This window comes from Pipistrellus hanaki (assembly GCF_964339955.1).
Source record: "Pipistrellus hanaki genome assembly, chromosome: 9".
In the NCBI taxonomy this organism is placed as follows: Eukaryota; Metazoa; Chordata; class Mammalia; order Chiroptera; family Vespertilionidae; genus Pipistrellus; species Pipistrellus hanaki.
Genome location: NC_140511.1, coordinates 45710338 through 45729476, shown reverse-complemented (window position 1 = coordinate 45729476; position 19139 = coordinate 45710338). Strand labels below are relative to the sequence as shown.

Genomic DNA, 19139 nt, shown 5'->3' with positions numbered 1-19139 from the left:
CATAAACAATACTCCACCAAACAGCCACCAAACCAGGGCTCCTTCCATTTTTAAAGGAATGGAGATATAACTGACACATAATAGTATGTAAGTTCCAGTTATAGAACATATTGATTTGATAAATTACAATATGATTGCTTCCATAGTTTTAGTGATTATTTCTATCACATCACATAATTGTCATTTCTTTTTTGTGTGATCAGAACATATAAGAATTAGTCCCTCAACAATTCTGAAGTATATAACAGTGTCATTGATGAAATCTTTATTTAACATAATTTTTGAATAGGACCAAAAAGAGATTAAACTGTTCTTTTGTGTGTATTCCCCCCCCCCCCCCCTCCCCAGGAATCTGGGCATATGGATGAGGAGCAGGAATCACTAACGCGAAGTCCATAATCGTCTCTGATATGCACAGCAGCTAACAGTGGCAGGAAGGATGTCTATGCATAATGACACTCGGTTCCACCCTTCCTCATTCCTCTTGATGGGCATCCCAGGGCTAGAGGACAGGCATGTCTGGATTGGATTCCCCTTTCTCTTTGTGTATCTTGTTGCCCTCCTGGGGAATGCTGCTGTCCTGTTCGTGATCCAGACTGAGCATAGTCTCCATGAGCCCATGTACTACTTCCTGGCCATGTTGGACATCATCGACCTGGGCCTGTCCACAGCCACCATCCCCAAAATGCTGGGGATTTTCTGGTTCAACCTCAGGAACATATCCTTTGACAGCTGCCTTTCCCAGATGTTCTTCATCCACTTCTTCACTGCTATGGAGAGCATTGTGTTGGTGGCCATGGCCTTTGACCGCTACATTGCCATTTGTAAACCCCTTCGATATACCATGATCCTCACCAGCAAAGTCATCAGCATTATTGCAGGCATTTCCATTCTGCGGAGCCTGTGCATGGTGGCCCCGCTGGTGTTTCTCCTCCTGAGGCTGCCCTTCTGTGGGCATCATATCATCCCTCATACCTACTGTGAGCACATGGGCATTGCCCGTCTGGCCTGTGCCAGCATCAAACTGAATATAATGTTTGGCCTTGGTGACATTTCTCTCTTATTATTGGATGTGCTTCTAATTATTCTCTCTTATGTCAGGATTCTCTATGCAGTCTTTTGCCTGCCTTCCTGGGAAGCTCGACTGAAAGCCCTCAACACCTGTGGGTCTCATATTGGTGTTATCTTAGCCTTTTTCACACCTGCCTTTTTCTCTTTCTTGACACACCGCTTTGGCCATGATGTTCCCCGATATGTCCATATTCTCTTAGCCAATCTATATGTAGTTGTTCCACCAGCTCTCAATCCTGTAATCTATGGGGTCCGGACCAAGCAGATTAGGGAGCGAGTGCTGAGAATTTTATTCAAGACAGATAAATAAACAGTCAGAGATCTTGAAAGATTTAAATAGAATTCATGTTTCGTGCACTGTAAAATTATGCTGGAAGCCGATTCCAGCATGTCAGCAGGGCTGAATCATTTGAGAATGGCAGGGGGCATTTCCCCAAACCTGAAAGAATGTATAAAATGATTGCTTGCTGCCAGACAAATAAGGGCATCTTAATCTACATATTATTGTCTCCTCCTGGTCAAACACCTGAACAGTCAGAGGTAATTTCCCAATCTGACAATGGATTTGTGTACTAAACCCTGGGCTTTGAAGTGTACATCTACCTTTCCTTAGGGCAATTTGTATTAATAAAAAGCAAGGGATCCTGAGGCAAAGAGACCTTACTTCTTTTAGCTAAGTTCCTCTGACTCCCCAAACGCCTTTCAAAATTATGTTTCATTTCTGGACTCTTATTTAATTTATGCACAGCATGTTCTCCAGGTTCTTGAATTCTTCTAGATGCTGTATCAAGATCACCAGCAAAATTAGATTTTCTTATATATAACCAAGTAGAAAAAAGGGAGAAAAAGAAAAATATTGAGACCAATAACATTAATTATCTTTGAATTGTAGGTTTTATGTTTAATGTTCAATGTTAATAATATGAACTAATGATAATATTGATTTGGAACAATTTAGTATCTTTATGCAAAAAGTTGAGTTTAGACCCTTACTTTCCACTATAGAGAAAATTAACCTACAATTGATCAGAGAACTGAAGACAAGAGTCTTGGTACAATATTATATAGATAAGACAATAGCAAAAATATTATTAAATGATTAATTGTACTTCACTAAAATTAAAGTGTATTTTCTTTCAAAGATACCAATAATAAAATGAAAAAGCAAGCCACAGTCTGTGAGAAAATATTTTTATATCATGTGTATGATAAATGATTTGTATCAAAATATATAAAGAACTCACAATTTAATTATAAACTTAACCAAATTACCCAAACAAAAATAGATAATAAGTCAGTTGGAAAAAGATAAATATCACATGATCTCACTCATTTGTGGAATATAATGAACAACATAAACTGATGAACAAAAACAGATGCAGAGACAGTGAAACATTGATCAGAGAGAAGGTAAGGGAGGTGGGAGGAGGGGGAGAGATCAACCAAAGGACTTGTATGCACGCATATAAGCATAACCAATGGACACAGACACTACGGGGGTGAGGGCATGAGCAGGGGTGGGGTGGAGAGGCAATGGGGGGATAAGGACACATATGTAATACCTTAATCAATAAAGAAAATACAAAATAGACAAAATATTCTTTTATAAAAACATATACTAAACAATTGGTCAATAAGTACATAAAGATACTCTTTATATTGTAGTTCATCACTAAACATGTGCAGAGTGAAACATGTTTCACGCTCTGTGCAATTATAAGTTCTTTAAAAGTTTACATCTCTAGAGTACTTTTGGATAAATTTATATAATATCTCCGTCTCAGAAACGGGATTCCTCATACATTTTTGGTTGGAATGTAAAATAGTTCAGGTGCTATGGATACAAATTTTATGGTTCCACTAAAACTCAAATTTAGAATTACATATGATTCAGCAATTCCGCATCTAGATGTGTATACACTCAGAAGAATTGAAAACAGGTGTCCAAGCAAAAACTTCTATGCTAATGTTTATAATAGCACTACTCACAATAGGTAAAAGATGGAAGCAACCCAAATAAATTGAAGACGGTTAAGCAACATGTCATATAACCATATGATTGAATTATGTTAAGCTACAAAAAATATTGAATTACTGTCACATACTAAAACATGTGTGAACCTTGAAACATTATTGAAAGTAAAATAACCCAGGTATAAAAGGCTATACACAGATATAAAAGGCTACACACAGTATGATACCCAGAATAGAAAAATTCACACTGGTAGTTCCTAGGCCCTGGGGAAAGGGAGGAGTATGCACTTGCTCTTTCATGGGTACAGGGTTTTCTTCTGAAGTGTTGGAAATGCTCTGGAACTAGTGATGGCAGCAACACGTGTATGTTCTAAATGTCACTAATGGTAAATTGTATGTTATATGTATTTTATAACAATTCAAAATATTAAAAACAGATCACAGTCTACTTTCTGAAAACCTCTGGCCACAATTATTTACATTTCTACCCCACACAAAACAAACAATTGGACAGAATTTCATATCCCATTATGGTATTATGCCTTGTCTGAAGGAACACTATCTCATGTAAGTTCCTGATGCAGTGACATTTTTCATGTTTGGTACATTGGGTGTGATTCATCCTTGTATGGAGACCTATGAATTCATGTAGAAATTATCCTGCCCTACACACCCCACATATAATAATGAAAGAGGCACACTAGACATTCCGATTCAATAAGTGGAAAATGGGAGGGACACAGTAATCACTGGTCCAAAGAAATTGCCATATATTTTCAGTTTGTTGGTTAGTATTCTGGAAGTGATCACTTAGTGCTCTTAGTTCTGCTCTCTGGGCTCTTGATTCCACCATCTGAGTCATACTTTTTTTTTTTTTTTTAAATATTTTAATTGATTTCAGAGATGAAGGGAGAGGGAGAGATAGAAACATCAATGAGAGAGAATCATTGACAGGCTGCCTCCTGTATGCCCCCTTTTGGGAATTGAGCATGTGCCCCTGACTGGAATCAAAATGGGATCCTTCAGCCCACAGGCTGATGCTCTATCCACAGAACCAAAGTAACTAGGGCCGAGTCCTACTTCTTTTTGACAAAAAGTACCTCTTGTTGCCCTCGCTGGTTTGGCTTCATGGATAGAGCGGTCCCCGGTTTTATTAGTTTTCTGGTCAAGGGCATGTACCTTGGTTGCAGTCTCCTCCCCAGCCTGGTCCATGGTCAGGGCTTGTGCAGGAGGCAACCAATAGATGAGTTTCTCTCACATGGATGTTTCTCTCTGTCTTTCCCTCTCTCTTCCACTCTCCCTAAAAAACAATGGAAAAATATCTTCAGGTGAGGATTAACAACAACAACAAAAAAGTAGCTCTTATTGGCACCTAGAAAATTTTTATCAGTTTTCTTCCTGTCTGACAAAAGGAATTTTGTACTGTTTTGGTCCCTTTCATCCCAAGCTATTATAATTTCTCTTAAAATTTTGTGGGTTTCTTATTTATCAATTTTAAATCTGTCCCATGAACTAGAATTCCCTTCATGATAAGTTCTTCTTTACCTTAGACCTTTTGTCAATCCTCTGTAGTGGTAATACCTAAATAAACTTACAAACAAAATAGGACCAGAGACATGAATACATGGAACAGGTTGACAAATGCCAGAGGGGATGGGAGTGGGGAGGACTGGATAAAAAAAGGTGAAGAGATTAGCCAAATAACACATACCTGAGGTATAGCCCATGAACACAGACAACAGTGCAGTGAAAGCCAGAGAAAGGTATGAGGACTGGTTGGAGATTCGCAAAGAGTGAGGGGGGGAGATGGGGGACATCTTGATTCTGCTCTCTGGCTCTTGATTCCACAATTTGAGTTAATAATAATAATAATAATAATAATAATAATAATAATAAAAAGGTTCTTAAAAGATTTAGAGCTCAATAAAGAAAGTATGTGAGGCATTTCCTTAAAACTTTGAAAGTGTTTTTAATCTGTCAGAAATGACGTATGAGAAACTAATTTAAGTCTTTGTGATCTTAAGAAAGATTTTACACATACTCTTAATTTGATCTTTGTCTTGGAGCTATTTTTTTTCTGCTAATCTTTAGCAGTGAGGAGATAGTGAGAATAAAAATAGACTTAATTAAAACACACACACACACACACACACACACACACACACACACACACAAACAACAAATTAGCAAATCCTGGCTACTTTATATTACCTATAGACATTATTTAAAAATGAAATAATGCCATTTTCACTAATTTAATTCTATTCAATTTTTATTATGCATTAATAAAAGAAACCATTTGATACCTCTAACATTCTGCATGGGAATCACTTTAATTAAATCCAGTTCATTATAAATGTTTTCTATTTTCCATGTTACTGAAGGCTAGAGTTTGGCCAAACTTGCTATCTCATGTAAAAAACTATCCTATTTATTCCATCTTTCCCATTTTTCTTCTGCCCTCACCTTAATTTTCCTCCAGGTCCATCAGTCTTTCTCTCTATGCATGGCTTTCAAACAAATGGCACATGTTTTCGGTTCATTAAAATGGAACATAATTTAAGGTAGAAAAATTTCTCTTGGTTTCCTATTCTTTCGTATAAGAAATTCCAAAACTTAACAGTGTATAAAACAACAAATCAAGTATTTTATTATGTTTACAGATTCTATAAGTCAGGAATTCATAAAAAGCACACCAGGGAAAACTCATTTTTTTCTACAAAACAGCATCTCACTTGGGGTAGTTCTAATGGACGAAACCGATTTAAATAATTTAGAGACTGCAACATTTGGGGTAGATGATCCAAAGCGTCTCTTTACTTATGTGTCTGGGCCTAGGCTCAGCTAAGACTCTTATCTGGAGCTAAACTTTGCAAAGTTTCTTGTGTCTGAGTGGTTTTTCTATGTCCTGGTGATTAGCCTCTTTCTTTGCTCATATAATCATTAAACAAACTGTTGAGGTAATTATGCGTAATAAGTTTGCTCACCTTATTGAGCTTTCCTATCTCTAGAATCTTGGGTTATCACATCACATTTTTGTTGCTTTATCAGGTCTTTCACATAGATAGTTCCTGAGGAGTGGGGCAAAGGAATAATAGGCATATCAAATTTCGGCTATGACAGAGATGATGTAGAACAAAGAGGAAAGACTGATGGGACATGTCATTGAAGAAGGCAGATAACCATTTTAATCAGGAATTTAAATGTTAATCAGGAATTCAGGGTTTTTTAAAAATATACATTTTATTGATTTTGTACAGAGAGAAAGGGAGAGAGATAGAGAGTTAGAAACATCGATGAAAGAGAGTCATCGATCAGCTGCCTCTTGCACACCCCCTACTGGGGATATGCCCGCAACCAAGGTACATGCCCATGACCAGAATGGAACCCGGGACCCTTCAGTCCCCAAGCCGACGCTCTGTCCATTGAGCCAAACTGGTCTCGGCAGGAATTCAGGTTTTTAATGAGGAAAGCAGAAAAGCTACACTGTCATTGGAAAAATAAAGAGCAGGTGACTCCTGCCCTATAGTGCCAGTGTAGGGAGGAAGAACTCTCCAGTGACTATTACTTAGTCTATTCCAGAAACCCAGGGAGACTACAGTCCCCACCCCACTGGAAGCGGCCACTGCACCAATATAAATGCCTGTTCCTTGCCAGCAAGGAGTGGACCCAGAGAGAGGTCAGATTATATTTTCAAACTCTGTCCTCTTAGAGCATTTGGAAAGCAAGGTAAGACTGTTATTCATAGTTAGGGTTGTGGAAAATTGGGAATGAGTTCATGCGAAGTTAGAATAGAGTGAGGGAAGAAAAATAAGTGTGTAACACAACATTGGAAAAGGATAAATGGAATACACAGACAAGCTTTGGGCATTGCAAATTTTATACCATACATTTTCATGGCTACATATATTTATATTCATAGTCCCACACATACAACAACAGGTGAGACACAGAAGAAAATTTGACATCAGTTCAGCTATTTTTTTTTTTCCAACTCTAAGCTAGGTACAACATCAAGAGGCCAAGGACTGTGCTTTTCTGGCACCTAACACATTTTCAGGCCTAGTAAATGAGATAAGCAGGTATGTTTTTGAACACAGAAATTGACTTAATAAATTATGAAGCATAACTGTGACTACTAATAAAGTTTTTTGTATTTTGTTTTGTTTTATTTTATTAGGACTCAAGACCAAGGTAAGAAGTTAACTGAGAAATAAATAACATGTAACTAGTTCAGGTCATTTCCTAGTAGCATATCAGTATGCCATGGGACTGTGAATTAGGCAGAGATAAGATGCAGATGTGTAGGGCAGGGTTTTCAATCTTGGCATTACTTACATTTTGGGTCAGATTATTCTCTGTTTTTTTTGTTTTGTTTTGTTTTGTTTTGTTTTTGTATGTGTGTGTATGTGAGTGTACCCTGTGCATTGTAGGATGTTTAGCAATGCACTAGACATCAGTAACACTTCCTTTAAGTTGTGATAATAAAAACTGTTTCCTGACATTGCTAAATAGTATTTTCTGTATTTTTCTACCTTCATGCAACATTTATTAAAATTTCATCTTTATATCACCCTCATCACATTATGAAAGTATTGGCCAAGCCTTATTCAAATTTCCTATCTAAATTTCTACCCAATTTCTCAAATTATCCCTTCTTTCTGCTACTCCTAATAGGCCCCAGATGGGCCACATTGTTTGCTACAGGCTGGTCCTATTTTGGATTAAAGGAGGCTTTTTTTCTGTGCATCTGTTTCTGATGGGTACCACTCAAATATGAACTCCCCCAATTTCCAGGCAACTGGCCCCATACACAATCATTTCCACACTGTTTTCAAAATTGCTTCAACTTAGGAAGTTAGCCAATAAATAACTTCCTCTTTCTTGATTGTCTTAAAAGATGAACTCAGAATAAATAAATCCAGGATTTTGCCACTCAAGCTGGTTACTATATAAGGAACCATTTAACAAACTCCTTTTTCATTTAGTACTTACAGGAGACATTCAGGAAAACATCAAGACTGAGATAGAGGACAGCTTTACTAAACTCTAATCTGAAGGCTATCCAAGGTGATACCTCCTTTTCCATGTATAAGTAAGTTTAGATGGACTTGAATATGGGAGCTAAAAAAAATGCAAAACTCTTTAAGTATACCTGGTTACACTTCCCAAGACAGTTTCTTAAATTAATTTAAATTTTTGTTCAATAAAAAATGAGACCATTTCAATTTAGAATATTTTATACTGGTAAATCAAAGTTTGCCCTAGCTTTAAAAGCCCCTGTGCATCATGTCTCCATTTTCTTGTCTTTATTCATGATCCAAAATATTTTGGATGAAGATAGCTTTTGGAATATCTAGCTAATTAGGAAACTATGTTATTAATCACTTGATGTATGCTAGATGTTTTTATGACTTTTCTCGGACTCAATCATTTAAGAAACATTGTTTTCTGAGAATTTGTATGTGTGAAGCAGTTTTAGGAACATGAATAAACAAAAGTAAATTTGTGGCCTCTGATTTCAGGATCAAATAGTCAAAGATATAGGCACAGTAAAAAATATGCATATCCTATAAAAAAAAACCCAATATGCAAATTGACCAAATGGCTGAATGAGTGGTGGAATGACCAGTTTCTATGATGCGCACTGACCACCAGGGTGCAGACACTCAATGCAGGAACTCAGCCAGAAGCTGGGCTCATGGCTGGCGAGTGCAGCAGCCATGATGAGATCCTCTCCTGCCTCCGCTGCAGGCAGGCAGTAAGGAGCTAAGTGTCCCTGACTGTGAGAGCCCTGGACTGTGAGAGGATGCAGGCTGGGCTGAGGGATCTCCCTCCCCCAGTGCACAAAATTAGATAAATGGTCTTCAAATACATAGATAAATGGTCTTCAAGTTCCTCAATAAAAGAATGTGTTGGATTTCATATGCTAAAGTTTATTTCATATACATTAAATACAATTTATATAACACCAGAAAATACAAAAAGCAAAGACCTTTATTATTTCTACTCAGTACCTTGAATATCAACTTCATGGCTATTCTCCTCTCTCTTCTTGTTCAATGGGAAAGATCTGAGGAAGAGTGGACTGGCTTGATTCCTGGAGCCATCTGATGTCCAGGTAAAGAATGGCAGAATAGTTTTAATAACATTGAATGAGAGAAAATGACTATTATAGTAATTTTAAATTTTACCAGGAGTCTGGAAAAGAAGAAGTGGAGAGAGCATCATTCATGGGAAGATGTTATCTAACACCAATATGTAGAATCAATAACAGTGGCAGGAAGAATGTCTATGCCTAATGACACTCGGTTCCACCCTTCCTCATTCCTCTTGATGGGCATCCCAGGGCTAGAGGACAGGCATGTCTGGATTGGATTCCCCTTTCTCTTTGTGTATCTTGTTGCCCTCCTGGGGAATGCTGCTGTCCTGTTCGTGATTCAGACTGAGCATAGTCTCCATGAGCCCATGTACTACTTCCTGGCCATGTTGGACACCATCGACCTGGGCCTGTCCACAGCCACCATCCCCAAAATGCTGGGGATTTTCTGGTTCAACCTCAGGAACATATCCTTTGACAGCTGCCTTTCCCAGATGTTCTTCATCCACTTCTTCACTGTTATGGAGAGCATTGTGTTGGTGGCCATGGCCTTTGACCGCTACATTGCCATTTGTAAACCCCTTCGATATACCATGATCCTCACCAGCAAAGTCATCAGCATTATTGCAGGCATTTCCATTCTGCGGAGCATGTACATGGTGGCCCCGCTGGTGTTTCTCCTCCTGAGGCTGCCCTTCTGTGGGCATCATATCATCCCTCATACCTACTGTGAGCACATGGGCATTGCCCGTCTGGCCTGTGCCAGCATCAAACTGAATATAATGTTTGGCCTTAGCAACATTTGTCTCTTAATATTGGATGTGCTTCTAATTATTCTCTCTTATGTCAGGATTCTCTATGCAGTCTTTTGCCTGCCTTCCTGGGAGGCTCGACTCAAAGCCCTCAACACCTGTGGATCCCATATTGGTGTTATCTTAGTCTTTTTCATACCTGCCTTTTTCTCTTTCTTGACACACCGCTTTGGCCACAACATTCCCCGATATGTCCATATTCTCTTAGCCAATCTATACGTGGTTGTTCCACCAGCCCTCAATCCTGTAATCTATGGGGTCCGGACCAAGCAGATTAGGGAGCGAGTTTTGAGGATTTTTTTAAAAGATGGTTAAATATTGGTAGTTTTAGAATGTTTTATTGTTCTTATTTTATCTATTGTATATGCTCATTAGAAGGGATTTAAAGTGAGGGAGGGTGCAAAGGCAAATAATCCTTTGAGTTTAAGGATAACAATGAATTTATTGATGATGATTTCATTATTTATGGTTTGCATCTTTTAGAAAGGTTCATGTTTATATTGATAATCAAGATTGCCTTATACAATAATATAGTTATTATAGTCACAGCTTTTCAAATGAAAACTTGATATTTAGTTGTTATATATACATAATTATATAATTGCTATATAATTTATCTGAAAATTCAGCTGTTGGTGGGAGGTAAATTATTAAATAGGGTCGTTTTAAAATTGGTCCACTTTCTGAATCACCAAAAAAAAAAATATGAAAGTTGCAGAATGAAATTTGCTCAGGATTGTAGGTAATTTTGGTGCTAGAATTACCAAACTAATAATAATGACATTATTTAACTCATTAGCATATTCTGTTATAAATAATTTGCTGATTTTAGCACATCTATTTCATTTGTGAATTCTATGATGTGATTACTCTAAATATTTGTATTTATATAAGAATAAAGTGTGGATCAGAATATTATTCATAACAAATTATGATCCAGATTTTGGCTCCTGGTACCTACAGAAAGTGAAGAAGGTATACATTTAGAAACAAAAAAATAGAGCAGGGAATAATTGTGCATAATTATAAAATATATATTCATTAAATGAATATTAATGATAGGCAGATGAAAATACAGAATCCCATGTCATAAGAAACTTATGCCTAGGATTGTATATTAATTTATATTTGGGAGGAATATTTTAGAAACTTTGTAATGATATTCAATAAATATTCCAAATACTGGAACAATATATTGAAGATATCCCCATAAAACTAGAAATATATTTGACTTGTTTTCACTTTCTAAAATAATCATATGGAAATTGTTGACTTAGTCCATTAAGGAATTGTTATTTGAAACTACATACAAGATAGTCTGCCAAAGTTATCTCTTTTACTTAACCTAAAACTTCTTATTTTTTCCATTTATGAGCATAGAATTTCTTCTTCCTGACAAGAAAATATAGATATTTCCTTCTAAAAAATTAGCAATTGCCTTCTAAATATTATAGTTATATCTAGCTAAGCATTATAAATAAGACTGTATAGATACTTATATATCATATTTGCTTAAAATATCCATAGACTTTATTTATTACTTTTTGTATTTAGAAAATCTAATAGAGGGAAATCTAATAAACAGACATCAGACAAATTAATTAAGTCAAGCTAGTTCATATAGTCAAAGACTCTTGGCTCTCGATAAGGTAAGAAAGCTTTAATCATCAAACTAGGCAACAAAGGAGTTTAGCTATTGGTCCCTTTACAAGCAAAAGTAATATAATATTCAGATATAAGTAGATGTGAAAATTAATGACATTTTACAGCAACTTGAGACTTTGGATGAAATAATCACCGTAAGAAAAAATTGTCTGAGGACTTTTGAGGAAGAATACACAACTTTCAAATATGTGTTTTAATAATCAAAGGATGAAAATAAAATTATTTGTTTGGCATACTTAAGTTGGACATTACTTGTGCTTATTGACATTTCTAGTTCTCTATATTTTCAAGGAACATGAGAGATTTATGTATCCAGCCTCTTGCAGTTAGACTTGGCCATGGGACTTGTTATAAATAAAGTATTTGTAGAAGTAATCTGACTGGTGTCAATTCTGAGAGGAAATATTTAAGAATGATGATGTGCTTATTTTTCTTTTCTCTGTTCTTGTGAACCCTGAGGTAGCTCATTTAGTTGGAGCATTGTCCCATACACCAAAAGGTGGTGTGTTCGAGTCCCAGTTGGGGGACATACCTAGGTTGTGGGTTTAATCCTTTGTCAGAAAGAGTACATACAGTAGGCAACACACCTATGTTTCTCTCTCACGTCAATGCTTCTCTCTCTCACTGTTTCTTCCCTTTCTTCTCTCTCTAAAATCAATAAAGATATCTTTATGTGATAATAAAAATTATATAGGTTTCAAGTGTACAATTCTATAATATATCACCTGTATGTTTCTATTGTGTGCTCATCATATTTAATCAAATCTACCATTAATGGAGAGAATAGGTGAGCCAAATGACTTGTATTACAGAATATTTAGGAACTCCTATAATTCCATAAGAAAAAGGAATACCATACATAGAAAAATTAGCAAAGGACATGAATAGAGATTTCACAAAGGAGGACATCCAAATTTCTAATGAACATGAAAAGCTGCTCTATTTTCTTAGACTGAAGAGAAATACATTTAAAATCACTAAGAAGTTCTACTATGTACTGATCAGAATGAATAAAATGAAAAATGTTAAGTTGTAGCCAATATGTTGAAGCAACTAGAATCTTCATATATTTCCAGTGAAAGGTAAATTGCTAAAATTATTTTAGAAAATTGGTTAGCAATATCTCAGAAAATAATTGTGTATATATTCTATGACCAAAATTCTGCCCCTAGGAATATCCCAACAAAAGCATTGCATAAAGCCATCTGAACATACATCAATGATCACAGAAGCACTATAAGCAATAATCAATAATTGATACAGCTCAAATGTACATTAGTAGTAGAATTTGTAAAACAAGTGTGATATATTTATGTATTTACTTATTTTTTCTTTTATGTTTTTTATTGATTTTTTTTTTTTTTTTACAAAGAGAAATAGAAAGAGATAGAGAGTTAGAAACATTGATGAGAGAGAATCATCAATCAGCTGCCTCTTGCACACCCCCTACTGGGGATGTGCCTGCAACCAAGGTACATGCTCTTGACCAGAATTGAACATAGGACCTTTCAGACTGCAGGCCAATACTCTATCCACTGAGCAAAACCGGTTTTGGCAGCAAGTGTGATATATTTAAATAGTGAAACACTGTACAGCAATTAGAATGAACAAATTATAAGTATAAACAGCAAATAAGCCAGATAGAAAAAGATTACATCTATTCTGACATTTAAAAAAAGGAATGGTAACACAAGAGCTGAATTGTCAAATCAGATTCATGTAAATGAATACCAAGGATTTATCATTATTGTTTACCCTTAGAGTCATTGTTTTCTGTGGGCCATGCAGGGAAGAAAGAAAAAATAGTTTCAGGTCTGCTTTGCTTCCTTGTTAGGAACCATAGTCTACTAGGTGTACCAGTTAATAAATTAGATTTTTGTAATCAGAGAAAACAATACAACAAAACAGCATACATATCAAATCGAATGTATATGTGAAATTCCATCTACTGAAAAAAATCCGCATTATTAACTGGTACACTTGGTATAGAGAAACAAGAATAACTTCATTGAGAAATGCATGGCTTCAGAATGCTGATGCCAGAGCTTTTAAATGGAGTGGTATCTTTGCAACTATAAGTATAATTTGTCTTTTAGATAAGATAAAATTGAGTAGTTGGCTGATCTGGTCCTTGAAATGGGCGTTCTCCATTTATGAAATAAGTTTTTCTTAATTGTTTAAAGTATTACAAATAGTAGTAAATATGTCTCCGTTTTTTTCATATTGACCTTCCTCTGGCCTCTCCTAACCCCTGGCACTTGGCACATGCCCTTAACCCCAACCTCACAGTGTCTTGTGTCCATTGGTTATGCATATATGCATGCATACAAGTCCTTCAGTTGATTTCTTACTCCCTCCCAAACTCCTCAGCTTTTCTGCTATAATTTGACAGTCCGTTTTATGCTTCTCTCCCTCTGTATCTTTTTGTTCATCAGGTTATAATGTTCTTTATTATCAATAAATGAGTGAGATCATGTGGTATTTTTCTTTCCCTGCCTGGCTTATTTCACTTAGTATAATGCTCTCCAGTTCCATCCATGCTGAAGAAAGAATTTCTTCTTTTTCATAGCAGTGTAGTATTCCATATTTTTCTAATCCACTCAGCTGCTAAAGGACATTTAAGCTGTCTCCAAATCGTAGCTATGGTGAATTGTGCTGCTATGAACATAGGGGTGGGTGCATATATCCTTTCTGATTGGTGTTTCCGTTTTCTTGGGATATATTCCTAGAAGTGGGATTACTGGGTCAAATAGCAGTTCCATTTTTAAATTTTTGAGGAGACTGTTCTCCACAGTGGCTGCACCAGTCTGCATTCCCAGCAGCAGTGAAGAAGGGTTCCTCTTTCTCTGCATCCTCTCCAGTATTCATTTGTTCATTTGTTGATTACAGCCATTCTGACAGGTATGAGGTAGTATCTCATTGTTGTTTTGATTTTAATCTCTTGGATGATTAGTGACTGTGAGCATGTTTTCATGTGTCTCTTGTCTCTCTGAACGTCCTCTTTCGAAAAATGTCTATTGCCCATTACAGTTTTTAAAAAAATATATTTTATTGATTTTTTACAGAGAGGAAAGGAGAGGGATAGAGAGTTAGAAGCATTGATGAGAGAGAAACATTGATCAACTGCCTCCTACACACCTCCTACTGGGGATGTGCCCACAACCAAGGTACACACCCTTGACTGAAATCGAACCTGGGACCTTTCAGTCCACAGGCTGATGCTCTACCCACTGAGCCAAACCGGTTAGGGCCCTATTACAGTTTTTAATGTCTTTCTCAATCTGATAGCTCAGAGAAAATAATTTAAGACATGTTTCAACAGCCATATAATCTCAATTTCTTCAAACTGTTTGCTAAGAATTATAGAAGTTGATACACATGTTGGAACCAGCTCATTTTAGCTCAAGAGAGACCCGTGTGTATATCTCTTCCCAACTCCTCATTTAGTGATGTTGTTTTAGTAGATTGAAAACAGTATGGAGTTACACATATGTTGAGATATTTGCAATTTGACATGTACATGTACATATCAAATCGAATATATATCAGTGTAACTCCAGCTATTGAAAAAAATTCACATTAGTAAACAGTACACCTGGTACTGATCGCTACCAACAACAAATAATTAATTTGAACCACACTTTGATCATAAAGTCACCAGAATGGGTCAGAAGACCTGGCAAAGTAATTTTGCTTCATGATAACGCACCATCACACACTTCAAAACCAGTTGAAGACACATTAAAAGATCTTGCCTGGGATGTGTTAACCCATCTGCCATATTCACCAGACCTTGCTTCTTCAGATCACCACTGGTTCTGATTGATGGCACATGCACTTTCTGAGCAGCACTTCAAAACGTATGAAGAAGTGGAAAATTGGGTCTCTAAATGGTTTACCTCAAAACAAGAAAAGTTCTATTGGGATGGTATCCACAAAATACCTAAAAGATGGAGGAAATGTGTAGTTGGTGATGAACATTACTTTGAATAAAGCACTTTTGATGTTTCTTTTGAAATTATCGTGTTTTCTTTGATAATAAAATCTGCATTATTAACTGGTACACCAGTATGGTGTTAAAAGTCAGGTACTGATAACTGGGTGCTGATATGAAGTGGCTTCTGAATTACTAGCAATATTCTGTTGTTGTTTTTTAATCTGTTTGGTGTTAGTAAAAAGATATTAACCTAAACTCAGCATCTTATGCATTTTCCTAGGAGTTTGTTATGCTTTAATAATAGTATATTAACATGTATCTCAAGAAGTGACAGAAATTTTAAAGGCAATACTTAAAACTTTTAGAAGATCACATGAAAGGAAATCTTTGGTTAATGCTAAGTATTCTTAATTATAACACCAAAGTCACTGTTCTTTCTTTTTTCTTACTAAATTAGAAATTAAATTAATACATTATTTAAATATCAAAACAAAACAAATCCAAGGCACTATTTTTAAAAGAAAAAAAAGAAGGTGAGTTTTACTTTCGTAAAGTGCACTATTTAGGGAAGAAAAAGAGAAATCACAGACTGGGGTAAAAATATTTACTACAAAATACATATGTGGTAAACACACACACACACACACACACACACACACACACACACAACAAAACAAAACAAAACAAAAAACAACAACAAAAAACAAACAAACAAAAAAAACTTGTATCCAGAATATATAACAAATTCTCAAACTCAATAAGAAAATTTTAAAAATGGGCAAATGATTTGAACAGACATGTCACCAAAGGAAATTATATAGATGGCAAATAAATGGATAAAAAATTGCGCAGCATTAGATGATGTCAGGGAAACGCAAACTACAAGCTTTTAGAATGGTTTATAAACAATGCCAAGAATGCCAATTTCTGGTGGGCATGTGGACCCACTGATATTCTATACATAGAAAATATCTGTGCCCTCTAGCCAACAATCATCAGGAGTACATTGTGGTAAAGGAAAAGTAGGGTTTTTTACTTGGAAGAGCAGGTGACACCACATGCAGTGAGGAAAATGTTAGGGGACTCAGAGTGTAGAAGAAAGGGTTTGAGGATGAATTTGGACTTGTTTTGGGGATGTTTCTCAGAAGCAGGTAGTTTTTTAAAAAAGGCTAATTCATATATTGGATATCTTCATAATATCTATAATAATAAAAGTATAATATGCTAATTAGACCAGATATCCTTCCAGACAGCCTTCCAGATAAAGCCAGGATTGCGAGGGAAGCTCGAGTCCCAGGTGCCAGAGGGAAGCCAGTGCTGAGAGCTGGGGGAAGGAAGACCTACTCTTTCATGAATTTCGTGCATAGGGTCTCTAGTATACACTAATAAAAGAAAAATATACAAATTTACCATACCTCTGTGACACCCATCAGCCAATCAGAAGTGAGCATGCAAATTAACCCAACAAAAAATGGCCAGGCGGAGAGGGACATCTGCTAATAGGGAGCTACAGGAATGGTGCTCTAGCCGGAAGCAAAGCCAGGAGAAGGAAGGTCTATTCTTGCATTAATCTTCATGCAATGGGCCTCTTTTATATGTAAAAAGTCAGAGGAATGGAGTAGAGTCTAAAGGTATGTTTGATAACTAACCAGTCACAATATTTCCTGGGAGGACAGTTCTTGGTTGGAGGGCAGTTTTATTTTCTCTTTTTCAGGCATGATTATGGAAATGTCTTGTTTTCACTTCACTACATCATCACGAGCACAGTGTGACCTTGTCTAATGTCCATATTTTGTGAAGTTGTATTTTTCATTGGGCATCACCATGGTCAAGGTTTTAATGCCATACCAGCTTTCAGCTGACAGCTTTTAGAGCTGCCTTCTATCCTTTCTAAAAAAAAAAAAAAAAAAAAAAAAAAAAAAAAAAAAAAAAAAAAAAAAAGTCATTCTTCTATGATTCTATAATTATCCAGGCTACACATAGCATCCAATCTTTCTGTAATGTTCTAAGTTAATATCTGTTCTTAACTTTCTTTGCAGTTTCTATTGTGCCACCTTTCAACTCCTTTCTAAAAGAAAGTGAGTTAGAAAACTTGGAAGATGTACTGGTTATTTGCATTTCTTTATCTCTATACTTAGCACCATCTAACTTAAAACTTAATTTTTACATATTTGTGTATTAGTGGTTAGTGTTATCTACACACTCAGAATAAAAGCTTTGGAGTGGGGGAAAGAGGCAAAACACATCTGAGCAATACCTAATCTTAAATAAACAACTGCACACTTGATAACCTGACTTCTAGATCAAGTAAATAAAATTTTCTGAAAAAAAAGTGACAAAATCCTTAGAGACTGTAACAACCCTGGAAAGATGGATAATTATAGGTTGGCTCATACATTACCCTTATGGGACTGATGGCAAGAGAGAAACTGTGGGTTGTTAGAAGATGAGAAATTCTTGCAAGTTGAGAACCTAAGGGGAGAGACTTGAAAGTCCCAAAGGATTCCTTTGCCCGTGTGCTTTTTATATGCTCACAAACCTATGGTGAGAACTTGAGTTCATTGTCTTCCATGGTCTCATCACATGGAGCCCAAGAAAAGCAGCTGTTCCTGGTCAGGGAGAGGACTCTCAATCCCAGTGTAAACTTTTCTCCTCGAACCACAGTAATGATACTGAGATATGCGTGGAGCAGTGATCAGTCAGATTTGCAGAATTCTTTCAATATTGGTTATACCTGGTGAGTTGTCCACAGGCTTAGCTCCTATATGTATTTGAACATATAGTTTGGGAAGGTTTGGACTTGAATCTATTGATTTAATACTCTCATTCACTATATGTACAATATAAATATTAATTTGAAGGTGATAAATCAAAATAATTTCATGTTCATTTCAAGTAATACTACATATTTTAGTGTTTTATCATTTTTTTACCAGTATATTTACTTTTAATGATAAGGAAAAGAAAAAGGAAAAACTAAACAGTCATACAAGCAAATTGTTTTGTTGAGTTATTGTTGAATTTATCTCCTCTTCTTTCTTTTCTCTCCCTCTCTCCCTTCTGTCTTCCTACTGTTCTCCTCTCCTTTCCTCTCCCTCCTTCCCTCTTCCCTTCCCCCTTCCCCATTCACTCCCCTAATCAATTCTTCCTTATGATTTTTATCTTTCTTAATGTCTTTAACAGAGTTATGCCTCTTGCATTGTTAAAGTCTACTTTGATTTTCTAAAACCTCAAATGCATTGTGTACTGTGCAATGTCTCCACTTTCCTTGCTTCTAGGAAAAGGTCATGTCTCCCATTATTAATATTGTTTCATTTTCTTCAATGGGATATTTTTTAATTAATTATAATTAAGAACTTACTCACTTTTGGTTCCCTCTTTTTTTAAAAAAAATGTGTATTTAGACCAATTATATTAGTAAAATTCTCAAAAGGTTTGTAGAGAATGAGGAAAAATAAATTGGGAAGAAATCTAGGACCCACACACAAACAAGAAATACACTTACAGAATCTGTCCTGTTTCCCTCCTGAGGCTGATGTGAGTAGCAAGTGGCATGATTTATCTAAAGTTTTCTTGTGAA

The 19139-nt window shown here is 36.1% G+C and overlaps 2 protein-coding genes across 2 annotated transcripts; both read left to right on the top strand.

Moving 5' to 3' along the window:
- Positions 1-439: 439 nt before the first annotated feature.
- On the top strand, positions 440-1381 carry LOC311628430 (olfactory receptor 52E8; the record flags this gene model as incomplete). The annotated part of the gene is made up of 1 exon (XM_084895670.1): positions 440-1381. The coding sequence occupies one exon, from the start codon at positions 440-442 to the stop codon at positions 1379-1381; it is 942 nt and encodes a 313-aa protein (XP_084751796.1).
- Positions 1382-9333: 7952 nt separating this feature from the next.
- On the top strand, positions 9334-10272 carry LOC311627765 (olfactory receptor 52E8-like; the record flags this gene model as incomplete). Its single annotated transcript, XM_084894325.1, has 1 exon — positions 9334-10272. One exon carries the CDS (start codon positions 9334-9336, stop codon positions 10270-10272), a length of 939 nt encoding a protein of 312 aa, XP_084750451.1.
- Between the last annotated feature and the right edge of the window lie 8867 nt (positions 10273-19139).